General features: G+C 51.0%; 1 protein-coding gene across 1 annotated transcript in view; it reads right to left on the reverse strand.

Annotated features, from left to right (window-relative positions):
* Positions 1-15,759, reverse strand: part of PNN (pinin, desmosome associated protein) — a 168,906-nt gene that overhangs the window by 44,469 nt on the left and 108,678 nt on the right. The window contains exon 8 of the mRNA XM_078659762.1: positions 15,558-15,696. Coding sequence (XP_078515888.1) covers positions 15,558-15,696 — 139 coding nt within the window. The remainder of the gene's footprint in view (positions 1-15,557; positions 15,697-15,759) is intronic.

A 15,759-nucleotide genomic window follows, 5' to 3' on the forward strand; every position in this document is an offset into this window, starting at 1 on the left:
CGGGTACTGTGTCCAGGGTGGAAATAAGGCCGCGTGGTATCTCTGATCACTCCCCGCTACTGCTTACCTACGCACATCACCAACCCACACGGCGTCGGATTTATCCGATCCGCGCTACATACCTCCAAAATTCTAAGATCAGGAGGGAACTGAAGGTAGGAACCAAACAGTACTTCCGAGACAACACAGGCTCGGTCTCATCTGCCACCACTCTGTGGGAGGCCTACAAAACAGTACTTCGGGGACATGCAATAGTCTCCATTACAGCGCTTAGGCGGGAGGGTCGGGCGGAACTGTTGGCTCAGGAGACAGCGATGGCTGGGGCACAGGCGAGGCATGCGGCGGACCCAAACCCCAGTACAGCACACATTTTACGAATAGCTCAACATCGTCATAAAGCACACCTGACGGAGGAAGTCAAGCTGCAACTGTCGGCCACGTGACACAAAATTTACGAAATGGGCGACAAAGCAGGCAAGTTGCTGGCTTGGCTCGACAGACGTGACAGGCGAGACCGGTGGATAGCACAACTGGCGATAGGTGGAGGGGCCCCTATTAGGGATCCTGCTACAATAGTACACGCACTAGCCCGTCACTACGAAACAGTATACGCGTCGGAATCTACGATCTCAGAAGACGAAGCATACACCTACATTAGAGATCTTAAAATGCCGTCGCTAACAGAGGAGGAGGCTCAGGCCCTGGACGCAGACCTAACGATTGTTCAGGTACAATTGGCGATTAAAGCCCTGCAGACGGGGAAGGCACTGGGACCCAATGGAATACCAGTTGACTTATACAAGCAACAGGCAGACACGCTTGCACCACACTTGATACGTATGTTTGCGGAAAGCTTAGAGGCAGGGGAACTCCCGCTAGATCAGCGCACGGCCACGATTGTTGCAATCCTAAAGCCAGGGAAACCGGCTGACCTCTGCACGTCGTACCGCCCAATCTCACTCATTAACGCAGAGGCTAAAATACTCGCAAAACTGTTGGCACCACGCCCCATCTGCCCAACCTTGTGCATAAGGACCAATCCGGCTTTATGCCGGGTAGGAACACAGCGCTTAACTTACGCAGAGTACACGGTGCACTGGCGCGCGCGCAGTATCTCTTAGAGCCCGCGGTGATATTATCCCTCGACGCCCAAATGGCGTTTGACACGGTCCACTGGCCCTTTCTATTTGCGGTGCTACGTCACTTTGGTTTTGGCCCAAAGTTTTGCTCCTGGGTCCGTCTGCTGTATACAAGACCGATAACTGCAAACACAACAATGATGGACAGAATGTGGATCAATGTCACACATTCACCCCAGTCCAAAGATCTGGGCCCAAATCCATCGTTTTTCCACTCCACACCACCCTGGGTTAGACAATGGCGATATGCAAATCAGCGCTGACCCTGTGCCCCATGGGAACAGTCCAGTCCGAACTACACAAGCCATGTCCTTCCCAGAACGGAAACAAGCATCCGAGGACCGGCCCGGTTTCGAGGTAACACCTCTCTTCAGCCCGGCTAGCTTGATTCCAGTGGTGTGGAGTGCCTGGGACTCACGTCTGAGCATCCCCAGTACACTTAGAGCGGTAACTGCAAACACAACAATGATGGACAGAATGTGGATCAATGTCACACATTCACCCCAGTCCAAAGATCTGGGCCCAAATCCATCGTTTTTCCACTCCACACCACCCTGGGTTAGACAATGGCGATATGCAAATCAGCGCTGACCCTGTGCCCCATGGGAACAGTCCAGTCCGAACTACACAAGCCATGTCCTTCCCAGAACGGAAACAAGCATCCGAGGACCGGCCCGGTTTCGAGGTAACACCTCTCTTCAGCCCGGCTAGCTTGATTCCAGTGGTGTGGAGTGCCTGGGACTCACGTCTGAGCATCCCCAGTACACTTAGAGCGGTAACTGCAAACACAACAATGATGGACAGAATGTGGATCAATGTCACACATTCACCCCAGTCCAAAGATCTGGGCCCAAATCCATCGTTTTTCCACTCCACACCACCCTGGGTTAGACAATGGCGATATGCAAATCAGCGCTGACCCTGTGCCCCATGGGAACAGTCCAGTCCGAACTACACAAGCCATGTCCTTCCCAGAACGGAAACAAGCATCCGAGGACCGGCCCGGTTTCGAGGTAACACCTCTCTTCAGCCCGGCTAGCTTGATTCCAGTGGTGTGGAGTGCCTGGGACTCACGTCTGAGCATCCCCAGTACACTTAGAGCGGTAACTGCAAACACAACAATGATGGACAGAATGTGGATCAATGTCACACATTCACCCCAGTCCAAAGATCTGGGCCCAAATCCATCGTTTTTCCACTCCACACCACCCTGGGTTAGACAATGGCGATATGCAAATCAGCGCTGACCCTGTGCCCCATGGGAACAGTCCAGTCCGAACTACACAAGCCATGTCCTTCCCAGAACGGAAACAAGCATCCGAGGACCGGCCCGGTTTCGAGGTAACACCTCTCTTCAGCCCGGCTAGCTTGATTCCAGTGGTGTGGAGTGCCTGGGACTCACGTCTGAGCATCCCCAGTACACTTAGAGCGGTAACTGCAAACACAACAATGATGGACAGAATGTGGATCAATGTCACACATTCACCCCAGTCCAAAGATCTGGGCCCAAATCCATCGTTTTTCCACTCCACACCACCCTGGGTTAGACAATGGCGATATGCAAATCAGCGCTGACCCTGTGCCCCATGGGAACAGTCCAGTCCGAACTACACAAGCCATGTCCTTCCCAGAACGGAAACAAGCATCCGAGGACCGGCCCGGTTTCGAGGTAACACCTCTCTTCAGCCCGGCTAGCTTGATTCCAGTGGTGTGGAGTGCCTGGGACTCACGTCTGAGCATCCCCAGTACACTTAGAGCGGTAACTGCAAACACAACAATGATGGACAGAATGTGGATCAATGTCACACATTCACCCCAGTCCAAAGATCTGGGCCCAAATCCATCGTTTTTCCACTCCACACCACCCTGGGTTAGACAATGGCGATATGCAAATCAGCGCTGACCCTGTGCCCCATGGGAACAGTCCAGTCCGAACTACACAAGCCATGTCCTTCCCAGAACGGAAACAAGCATCCGAGGACCGGCCCGGTTTCGAGGTAACACCTCTCTTCAGCCCGGCTAGCTTGATTCCAGTGGTGTGGAGTGCCTGGGACTCACGTCTGAGCATCCCCAGTACACTTAGAGCGGTAACTGCAAACACAACAATGATGGACAGAATGTGGATCAATGTCACACATTCACCCCAGTCCAAAGATCTGGGCCCAAATCCATCGTTTTTCCACTCCACACCACCCTGGGTTAGACAATGGCGATATGCAAATCAGCGCTGACCCTGTGCCCCATGGGAACAGTCCAGTCCGAACTACACAAGCCATGTCCTTCCCAGAACGGAAACAAGCATCCGAGGACCGGCCCGGTTTCGAGGTAACACCTCTCTTCAGCCCGGCTAGCTTGATTCCAGTGGTGTGGAGTGCCTGGGACTCACGTCTGAGCATCCCCAGTACACTTAGAGCGGTAACTGCAAACACAACAATGATGGACAGAATGTGGATCAATGTCACACATTCACCCCAGTCCAAAGATCTGGGCCCAAATCCATCGTTTTTCCACTCCACACCACCCTGGGTTAGACAATGGCGATATGCAAATCAGCGCTGACCCTGTGCCCCATGGGAACAGTCCAGTCCGAACTACACAAGCCATGTCCTTCCCAGAACGGAAACAAGCATCCGAGGACCGGCCCGGTTTCGAGGTAACACCTCTCTTCAGCCCGGCTAGCTTGATTCCAGTGGTGTGGAGTGCCTGGGACTCACGTCTGAGCATCCCCAGTACACTTAGAGCGGTAACTGCAAACACAACAATGATGGACAGAATGTGGATCAATGTCACACATTCACCCCAGTCCAAAGATCTGGGCCCAAATCCATCGTTTTTCCACTCCACACCACCCTGGGTTAGACAATGGCGATATGCAAATCAGCGCTGACCCTGTGCCCAGACGTGGGTCCCAGGCACTCCACACCACTTGGAGTCAAGCTAGCCGGGCTGAAGAGAGGTGTTACCTCGAAACCGGTCCGGTCCTCGGATGCTTGATTCCGGTCTGGGAAAGATATGGCTGTTGTAGTTCGGACTGGACTGTTCCCATGGGGCAACAGGGTCAGAGCTGATTTGCATAAAGCCATTATCTGACCCAGGGTGGTGTGGAGTGCAAAAAAACGATGGATTTGGGCCCAGATCTTTTGACTGGGGGAGTGTGTGACATTGATCCACATTCAGTCCATCACTTGTTCTTTTTTGCAATTGCCGCCCTAAGTGCGCTGGGGATGCCCAGACGTGGGTCCCAGGCACTCCACACCACTTGGAGTCAAGCTAGCCGGGCTGAAGAGAGGTGTTACCTCGAAACCGGTCCGGTCCTCGGATGCTTGATTCCGGTCTGGGAAAGATATGGCTGTTGTAGTTCGGACTGGACTGTTCCCATGGGGCAACAGGGTCAGAGCTGATTTGCATAAAGCCATTATCTGACCCAGGGTGGTGTGGAGTGCAAAAAAACGATGGATTTGGGCCCAGATCTTTTGACTGGGGGAGTGTGTGACATTGATCCACATTCAGTCCATCACTTGTTCTTTTTTGCAATTGCCGCCCTAAGTGCGCTGGGGATGCCCAGACGTGGGTCCCAGGCACTCCACACCACTTGGAGTCAAGCTAGCCGGGCTGAAGAGAGGTGTTACCTCGAAACCGGTCCGGTCCTCGGATGCTTGATTCCGGTCTGGGAAAGATATGGCTGTTGTAGTTCGGACTGGACTGTTCCCATGGGGCAACAGGGTCAGAGCTGATTTGCATAAAGCCATTATCTGACCCAGGGTGGTGTGGAGTGCAAAAAAACGATGGATTTGGGCCCAGATCTTTTGACTGGGGGAGTGTGTGACATTGATCCACATTCAGTCCATCACTTGTTCTTTTTTGCAATTGCCGCCCTAAGTGCGCTGGGGATGCCCAGACGTGGGTCCCAGGCACTCCACACCACTTGGAGTCAAGCTAGCCGGGCTGAAGAGAGGTGTTACCTCGAAACCGGTCCGGTCCTCGGATGCTTGATTCCGGTCTGGGAAAGATATGGCTGTTGTAGTTCGGACTGGACTGTTCCCATGGGGCAACAGGGTCAGAGCTGATTTGCATAAAGCCATTATCTGACCCAGGGTGGTGTGGAGTGCAAAAAAACGATGGATTTGGGCCCAGATCTTTTGACTGGGGGAGTGTGTGACATTGATCCACATTCAGTCCATCACTTGTTCTTTTTTGCAATTGCCGCCCTAAGTGCGCTGGGGATGCCCAGACGTGGGTCCCAGGCACTCCACACCACTTGGAGTCAAGCTAGCCGGGCTGAAGAGAGGTGTTACCTCGAAACCGGTCCGGTCCTCGGATGCTTGATTCCGGTCTGGGAAAGATATGGCTGTTGTAGTTCGGACTGGACTGTTCCCATGGGGCAACAGGGTCAGAGCTGATTTGCATAAAGCCATTATCTGACCCAGGGTGGTGTGGAGTGCAAAAAAACGATGGATTTGGGCCCAGATCTTTTGACTGGGGGAGTGTGTGACATTGATCCACATTCAGTCCATCACTTGTTCTTTTTTGCAATTGCCGCCCTAAGTGCGCTGGGGATGCCCAGACGTGGGTCCCAGGCACTCCACACCACTTGGAGTCAAGCTAGCCGGGCTGAAGAGAGGTGTTACCTCGAAACCGGTCCGGTCCTCGGATGCTTGATTCCGGTCTGGGAAAGATATGGCTGTTGTAGTTCGGACTGGACTGTTCCCATGGGGCAACAGGGTCAGAGCTGATTTGCATAAAGCCATTATCTGACCCAGGGTGGTGTGGAGTGCAAAAAAACGATGGATTTGGGCCCAGATCTTTTGACTGGGGGAGTGTGTGACATTGATCCACATTCAGTCCATCACTTGTTCTTTTTTGCAATTGCCGCCCTAAGTGCGCTGGGATGCCCAGACGTGGGTCCCAGGCACTCCACACCACTTGGAGTCAAGCTAGCCGGGCTGAAGAGAGGTGTTACCTCGAAACCGGTCCGGTCCTCGGATGCTTGATTCCGGTCTGGGAAAGATATGGCTGTTGTAGTTCGGACTGGACTGTTCCCATGGGGCAACAGGGTCAGAGCTGATTTGCATAAAGCCATTATCTGACCCAGGGTGGTGTGGAGTGCAAAAAAACGATGGATTTGGGCCCAGATCTTTTGACTGGGGGAGTGTGTGACATTGATCCACATTCAGTCCATCACTTGTTCTTTTTTGCAATTGCCGCCCTAAGTGCGCTGGGGATGCCCAGACGTGGGTCCCAGGCACTCCACACCACTTGGAGTCAAGCTAGCCGGGCTGAAGAGAGGTGTTACCTCGAAACCGGTCCGGTCCTCGGATGCTTGATTCCGGTCTGGGAAAGATATGGCTGTTGTAGTTCGGACTGGACTGTTCCCATGGGGCAACAGGGTCAGAGCTGATTTGCATAAAGCCATTATCTGACCCAGGGTGGTGTGGAGTGCAAAAAAACGATGGATTTGGGCCCAGATCTTTTGACTGGGGGAGTGTGTGACATTGATCCACATTCAGTCCATCACTTGTTCTTTTTTGCAATTGCCGCCCTAAGTGCGCTGGGGATGCCCAGACGTGGGTCCCAGGCACTCCACACCACTTGGAGTCAAGCTAGCCGGGCTGAAGAGAGGTGTTACCTCGAAACCGGTCCGGTCCTCGGATGCTTGATTCCGGTCTGGGAAAGATATGGCTGTTGTAGTTCGGACTGGACTGTTCCCATGGGGCAACAGGGTCAGAGCTGATTTGCATAAAGCCATTATCTGACCCAGGGTGGTGTGGAGTGCAAAAAAACGATGGATTTGGGCCCAGATCTTTTGACTGGGGGAGTGTGTGACATTGATCCACATTCAGTCCATCACTTGTTCTTTTTTGCAATTGCCGCCCTAAGTGCGCTGGGGATGCCCAGACGTGGGTCCCAGGCACTCCACACCACTTGGAGTCAAGCTAGCCGGGCTGAAGAGAGGTGTTACCTCGAAACCGGTCCGGTCCTCGGATGCTTGATTCCGGTCTGGGAAAGATATGGCTGTTGTAGTTCGGACTGGACTGTTCCCATGGGGCAACAGGGTCAGAGCTGATTTGCATAAAGCCATTATCTGACCCAGGGTGGTGTGGAGTGCAAAAAAACGATGGATTTGGGCCCAGATCTTTTGACTGGGGGAGTGTGTGACATTGATCCACATTCAGTCCATCACTTGTTCTTTTTTGCGTATACAAGACCGATGGCGCATGTAGCCGCTAATGGCCACATCTCGGCAGACTTCCCGTTGTTTAGGGGCACGCGCCAAGGCTGCCCGCTATCCCCATTGTTATTTGCCATGGTCCTTGAACCTCTGGCCGAGTGGATTAGGTGGGAGCCCACGATCAGTGGTATCCGCTGGGCGGATGACTGGGAAGATAAAATTTCCCTTTACGCCGACGATGTTTTAATATATCTCACCTCGCCCAAGCGCTCGATTAACACACTGCTAGATGTCTGCACGGCATACGGAAGAGCTTCCGGTTATTCGATCAACTGGTCCAAGTCCACCATGTACATACTGCGCGGCCCTGCGCCGCGCTTACCGGACTCTTGCCCGCTGCGGATCTCGGATGCGGGGTTCCAATACTTAGGGATATACGTTACGGCTGACCCTGATGTATTCCGCACACACAATCTACAGCCCCCTCTTGACCGCCTCAAGCGTGACGTCCGACACTGGGCATCACTGCCGCTGACACTATTAGGTAAAGCGGCCCTGTTCAAAATGATGGCCCTGCCGCGCTTACTCTACGTTCTAGAAAACACGCCTTACTCTGTCCCTCCTGCGTACTTCAAAACCATCTCGGCGAACGTCTCGGTGCTTCTAGGGGGCACCAAGCCGGCCCGCATAGCGCAAGCTCACGCGCGGCTGGTACGACGGAGGCATAGCACTCCCGGACGTCCAACTGTACTATTGGGCATCGCAGTTAAAGACCGTCAACCAATGGCTTCATCTCCCCCAGTCTGAACCAGCTTTAAAGGCAGACAGAGCACAGTTAGGGCTCCCTGGCATGCTGGCTCCCCTGTATGATAAAACGTTGATCTCCACAATGATCGGTCCACTGCATCACACGCTCACAGTGTGGCATGCGGCGCTAGGCAGGTTAAAATGGCGGGGCGTGCTGACGCAACTGACCCCGTTGTGGGACATAAAACAGCTGGGACGATTGAGGAACTCCAAGGGCTTCGACCGCTGGGATGCTATCGGCATCTCGACCATTGGAGATCTGTGGCAGAAGGGGCAGGTGCTACCTTTTGAGACGCTGCAACAGCAATATGACTTGGCGCTGACGGAACGTTTTAGGTACACACAGGTGCGGCATGCGTTGACAGCAGTGTTCAAATCCGGAACAGATATCCCAGAGGCATCCCCACTAGAAGACAGGCTCCTGACTGACTTTATGCCTTCGAAGGCGACATCTCTAACCTATAGGAAACTGATAAATAATTTACCCGACCCTCTAGAAGCCCTGCGGGAGAAATGGACGCATGACTGTGGTGACATTGACGACTCAGAGTGGCAGGAAGCCACTTCATCCCCGAAAGAAATAGGTATCCCTTCGCGTCTTCGCCTAGTCCAACTCCGTATATTTCACAGATCATATTACACAAGGGATGCACTACACAAGATGAAGAGGATTCCTCACCCACACTGCCTGAGGGGTTGTGGGGAAATAGGTAGCTTCTACCATACGATATGGGAATGCCCCCACATTGCACACTACTGGGTCCAAGTGATGCGCACCATGTCTCAGTCTGAGGAACTTTGCTTACTGCCTGACCCAAAGCGATGCCTCCTGAACATTTGGGAGCCCAACGATCTCACACGATATGGACAGACCTGGATGACATTGGGTATGATGGTGGCGAAGCGGAATATAGCGCAGAGGTGGGGAGGGGACTGTCACCTTCAATATCGGCCTGGAAGCGGGATATGGATGCTGCGATGATTGCGGAGCGGGCAGTGTTTCGCAATAGGGGTTGTCCCAAGAAATGGAATAGGGTCTGGGGAGCGTGGAATAAATACAGAGGGAACATTTGCGACCCCCCTTCTGATACGGAAAGCACTGGCTCTGATACAGAATAGAACTGTAACTCTTGACTTATGGTTCCCCACCCATGCTTTGATTTGTACAGCGGAGTGCTCCTATGTTACAGATGTATTTTCACACGTTTCTGTTGCCATACTAAGATGCCTATCGTATTATGAATCTTTATGTGACACTGTATCGCATTGTTTTGAAATACCAATAAAAATAATTTAAAAAAAAAAAAAGTATAGGAGAGGTAGCACAGTCGCTTTTCTTTTTGAGGGGAATTTTAGAAAAGTCTTCAGTTGGCAGAGGTCTTTTCTTTTTTGTGTAGACAGTCACTTTACCAGTTTTGGGCTCAATGTACAGTTTTGACTGGTCTTCTGTGGATGGGTCTGGATGAATAATCTCTTCCACAGTTTTTGGCCTCTGTGCCGTAGCCTTTGGTTTGACTTTTTGCGGGTCGATAGCTTTATTGAGTTAGACCGCATTTGGTGGTTGGCTCGGTTTTTGATGTTTTTCGACAGGTTTTGTCAGTTGAACGTCTTTGGCTGGATTCACCACCTTTTTCGGACCGAGCTGTTTGGTCGGTTCGACAGTCTCTTTAGGTGTTTTCGGAGTTTGTGGTTTTGGCTCGACGCCCTTTTTCGGATCGATGGGCTTCGGCTCCACCGACTTGTTTTTTGTCCACCTTTGGTTTCACTTTCGGTTCGACGTTACTTTTGGGCGTAGGCCTTTTGCTTTCGTCGACCGGTTTTTTCCCTTTGTCGAAAGTTGAGGCTGCTTTGCTCGTTTCGACGTGCTTTGTCTTAGGGGTCGAGTCGACGTGTTTTGGCAGCAAGGTTGACTCGACGGCTTTCGACTTCGAGCTCGACTTGATAGCTTTTGTCTTCGATGTCGACTCCACGGTCTTTGGCTTCGATGGGTGTATTGGGACTGTGGCCTTCGGCTCGACACCCTTCAGCCTAATCACCTTCAGTTCGACAACGGTCGGTCCGAAGACAGTATTGTCGACGAGTTTCGGTTTTGATGGAACCGGTGTCGCATAACGTGTCTCAGAAGGCTCTTTTGGTATGTTCTTAGCCGGGCGGTATGGCGGGGCTGTAGAACGAGGATGTTGATCTTGGCTAAGGCCTGCTGGCGATGCCTCGACCCGAGCCTCTGATATCGGTGTAGTGTCTATATGGGGCGGTGTACTCACGGTTCGCCCCTCGTCATCGGAGTCGTCTTCAACCGCTACGATGTCTTGATCGTATTCCTCAAGATCAACGATTTGTTCCTCCTCTTCGAGGTAATATTCGGAGTCGTGCTCAGAGTATTGCTGTTAGTCTTGATCAGAGTCTTCGGCGCTAGCTAGGTCTGCCTCATCGAAGAGGTTGTCGGGTTCTGGCGCCGACCTCTGCATTTCTTGCCTCGCCGCCCGTCGATTCCGGATAGTCTTTTTCGACCGGAACTGGGCACAGGCTAGGCAACTATCTTCGTTGTGATCTAGAGATAGGCATTTGTTGCACACAGGATGCTTATCTGTGTGCGGGAACTTGGAGTTGCACTGCGGGCAGTATTTGAATGGACTTCGTTCCATCGACAGTCGGTCCAAGTGTCGTCGAGAAGGCCTAACAGCCCGATTCGACATCCGGGGTGCAACAGAAGTTGAAATAGTGTATTGGTACAGCGCGCTGAACAATACCGACAGATCTGAAGGCCTTTTGGCCTTTAGAGAAGTTTTGTTGATTCCGAACTTGGAGTGTAGGAAAGTACATCCGAACCCAATGGCGGAAAAAAACAATCTGAGGATGGAGAGGATGCCCATGCGCACTGTAGTCCATGGGATATCTCGTGATACTTCGAAGACTCTTCCAGGACAACAATGTGAAATCATCCGGACCCAACACTAGGCGGCGATCTATGCACAGATATGAATTCAGCAGCCCACATGCCTCGAACCAATGGTCATCACTGCAGCTTGGCCCGGTCTCTCTCCACTTGCTTGTCCACCCCTCTCTGAGGACATCCTCAGACCACCTCCACCATCATCCAAGAGCCTGTAGTAGATTCGGGCCATACTGAACTGACTGATGGCATCCTCTGGTGGAACTGGTGTGCAAAAGAAGCCACCACCACGGCGAGGCCCGGGCCAACACCTCTGCCTGCAGGGGAGGGGTTACAACCATCTGGCATCTCGGACCCACTCTCTGCACTTCCAGGCTTGCTCTTTAATTGGGCCCCAGCAAAGCTGTGACCCAGGGCTCTCCTTCACAGGCCCCAGGCAAGTCCATTGCAAGGCCCGCTCACGGGCTCTTCTTGTTGCAGACCCCGGGGGCACTGTAGTCCGGGCCCAGCACACTCCTGAAAATGCAACCGCCTCGCTGGCCACAAGCCTCCGGCACTGATGTTCTAATGTGGCACAGTCACTCCCAGCCCCCGCTGTACACCCCCTAACCAGCTGGCTTATGAGGTGTCACATTGGCAGGCAAAACTGCTCATTACACCTGCATGGGGAGGGGGAATGGCGGCGTCCATGAGCTCAGGGAGACGCACTTCACCTGGTCTCCCTGTCCACACCTCTGCCCAACCCCTTTTTAAAAAATATAAATATAAAAGGCAGGCCAATTGACTATCAGGAGGGGAGCACATCAACATATATACAGCAGACTTATTGAGTTTATCAGAAAGTTACCAATAATTATAAAAGGTATATTTTATAAATGCACACTGCACTGTTTAGTAATTCGTCTTGTTACACAACCAAAAACATGTCAATTATTTTTTTAAACATCAAGCCACAAAATGCAGCCATAGAACTACCACAAATGGTCCCTGCATACCAGATGATCAGCATACAACTCCAGCTCATACTGCTTTTAAAAATAATGGTAAGTTGCAGCCCTCCACAAAAGCTTGGTGGTGCCCTAACTCCTTTTAATAGCACCATCAGGATAAAAAAATATAAACACAATTACAAATCCCTTACAGGGCATTAAGGGGTGCTCCTTGTCTGGAAGCAGCGAATAGTAAATGAGCGTCTCCTGGCGCTCATTTGTATCTATTTATTTTTACGCCTGTAACTTTTTGGGGAGTCACGGTCCCACCTGGGACTTGAGGCCCCTACGGCCTCTTAGCCATCACCCATCCTGGGCAGACATGTTGCTGGACCCCTGGGTGGAGAGGCCCCCGCTCTCCTGGGCCTGCAACAATGCACACCCTGGGCGAGGTGCTAGGTCTCTTCCCCCAGGATGGGCGGGGGGAAGCTTCAAAGGCCTGCCACCTCTGTGAGCTTCTCCAGACCATTTGCTGTACCCAGCAACTGACCCCCACTCTGGCGGGAAGACTGTCGGGAAAACCTACGTCAGAAAGGAGGGTGTGCCAGCCTGTGCCAACCCCACCCTTCAGGTGGGGGAGACTAGGTGAAGCACGACCCCAGGCTCCGGCCAGCTTAAAGATAGGGAGCCCTGCCCAATCACAGCTAGGCTCCTGCCTCCCTCCCACAGAAGAGGAGCAGGCTAGGGGGTGTACCGACCCCAGGACAGGGACCTATTGGTCCCTGCCCTTGCCCTACCTGTAACGCCCCTAAATTCAGTATTTAGGGGCTCCCTGAACCTTCCTTCCTCGGATCCCGATAAGAAATGAAGATCAAGAATAAGACCAGCCGTGCAGATGCTAACAGGACGACACCAACTGACTTGGCCCCCGCCCTACCGGCCTGTCGATCCTGGAACCTGCTCCTGCCTAAACCCAGCTGCTCCTGTCTAAACCCACGACTCCTGCGGACAGCAACCTTGGGACACCCGGAGGACCTGCCTGCCTTGACCCTCTTAAAGACTGGGACTCCCATAAGCAGAGGCTCTGCTCAAAAACCATACCCCTGGTGCCAGTCAGGAAGCTCCAGACGAACCCACTCTGCACCCACCGAGCCCAGCCCGTGCCCGAGAGAACTAAGAGCCCGAGGACGTCCCCCCCAGCGACCCGACGTCCAGTGCCCAAAGACCCTCCTCGACGACCCAAACGATGCCTGCAGCCCCCTAACCACGAGCAGCAGAGGGTAAGATTCCCCGACGCCCAAAGACACCCGGCGCCCTGCGACTCCCTGTGCCTTCCTTTGGGGTACCTACCTCTGCTCCAAGATCAACACACCTCTCGAAGAGGTGGTCACACCTGAAGAATCACCGTCCCTGAGCCTGCAGCCTTTGTTTCCTTTTTACCTTTCCCATTGAATAACATTGAGCGCCTAAAGGCTCAAAAGCACCCTGCACCCAGCCGCCCGAGTGCCTCTGGCCGTGCACCCTGAGTCCTAACCTACTTACCCATTTGCCCTGAGCAAGTGGCCAGGAGCCCAGCTCCCACAACAGCGTGGCCTGCTAGCCAGAAGCCACTAACCGAAGGCCCCCTGCCTCTCGTTGGATAACATTGGGCCTAACTACCTCTGCACCCGGTTGGCCCTGTGCCGCTGAGGGTGTACCAACTGTACCTACCTGACCCTGGGGGACCCTGAGTCTATGCCCAGAATCTTAACTTCACCAGTCGAGTACTCACCTGAAAACCGATAACTCATTGACTTGTTTGACTCGAAAAATATTCTAAGAGTGAAGTTTTGAAACTCTGAAATATTCCTATAAAATCATCCGAGTAACGAATTTTGAAATACTCACCTGAAATCAGGCGATGAGCCAGTACTGTACCTTTCAGCCCAGTACTGACCTGCAAAAGTAATTTTAACCGTACTTCCCCATAACTGAATTTTCTCCCATAGGAAACCATTGACTGCTTTTCTCTGAAAATTCTTCTGTCTACTTTTGAAAATTACAAATATTCCTTAAAAATCGTACCAACTACTGAAACGTAATTGCTTACCTGTCTTGGGTAGAGCTCCCAGTGCTGGACCTAGGAGCCCAGTACTGGATTACAAAAGTAACGAGAACCTACTTTACCTGTGACTTGAATTTCCTGCCATAGGATAACATGGAAAATTTTCAATGAAAAATTGGCAAAGTGTAAACTTTTAAAATACCTTTTTATTCCTTAAAAATCATTGCAATAACCAAAACGTTTTTACTAAACAGTTTTCAGCTTAGACCCCAAGACTGAATCTAGGATCCAGTCCTGGGATTACAAAAGTAATTATCAAGTAATCAACTGCATTTATGTAGAAAAACCTATTGAGCTCAATGTTAGATTGTGTTGCCTACTGCAACCCCTATACCTATTGTGTTTAAAAAGTTTATTGCCTTTCTGCAAAGTATTTATCTGAGATCACTCATATTGAGAAAAGTATATTTTGATTCCTGTTGGTTCTAAAAATAAAACGATATCTTTAGATATAATAACAATTGGCCTGGAGTTCAGTCCTTGAGTGTGTGAAACCTACCACACACACTATCACTTTCACAGCGTAGAAGCTTAGCTCTGGATTGTAAAGTGGGTAGCCCCTTGGACTCTCAGGACCTGTCCTGAGGCTCCCATTAATCTACTCTTCTTCTGTCAACTAAAAGTATGAACTATTTAGAGGCAGAAAATCGAAAAAAGCGGGGTATTGGGGACAGCAGGTTCATACCAGCAAAGCAGTTATTGCACTAAGAACCATACCTACTCTGGTGACTCATGTTGTTGGATGCTTTCAGTCCAATTTACTGGAAAATTAATTACCATTTGTGAAATAGTGCATGGAAAAAGAAGACTACTAATGCAGCATGACAAAAGATCTGGCGCACTGCTTGAAGGAAACTTGATTAAACCCTTTTGCTGGATTCTAGGGACGAGTGCTAGTTAAAAGCATGAGCTTTGTACTGGAACATCAGAAACAGGTACTTTAAGTAGCAGAAGCAAGCTTTGGCTCTTACTGCGTATGTGTAAATGCCCTTGGGTTGAAGGGAATGGCTATCTAATATGCAGGAAACTACACTGCAAGCAATAACTGTCTGTCACCTTCCTGATAGGGAAGAGCCTCCAACTTAAATAGCTTGGAAGACTTGAGAAACCTTGGAGCTATCCAAATGAATACAGATTCTCAGACAGAGACTAATGTGGTATATACATTGAAAGGAATTTAACCTTATGGTTAAAAAAATTGATAACCGCTTTGGGCAAAAAAGGGCAAGTTCTTAGGAGGAGCAAAATATAAAACTTCACATCTATAATAGCCAGTACCTTAGTAATCCTTCAAAATACCAAAAGAAAAGAGAAAACTAAAGGGGAAATACAAATCCCATGCTGGACAGTCTTTGAAAAGGACAGGGTTGTTAAGGATAAACACTACTATACGACGGTACTCTGCCCCCCTCCCCAAGACTCCTTTGACTATTCCATTGCATACAGAACAGCAAACGAAGCATTTGAAAATATGGATAAAACAAATAGGCCAATCTGCTGTTAGCAAGCAAACTACCTTTCATTCTTCTCTGCGAGTCATCGAGCAGCTTCTGAGTAGCTGGATACATTCTGCCTGGTTTATAAAATAGATGAGGTTTTGTCTTCGTTCTTATATATTTAATGATTTTAGAGTTGTGTTCGTTCCATTCTTCTTGCTATAGAAAATAAAGACCAATTAGCATATGCATAAAAAAGCCATCCCAGTACACCATGGATGC

The sequence above is a fragment of the Lissotriton helveticus genome, chromosome 9 (assembly GCF_964261635.1).
Source record: "Lissotriton helveticus chromosome 9, aLisHel1.1, whole genome shotgun sequence".
NCBI lineage: Eukaryota > Metazoa > Chordata > Amphibia > Caudata > Salamandridae > Lissotriton > Lissotriton helveticus.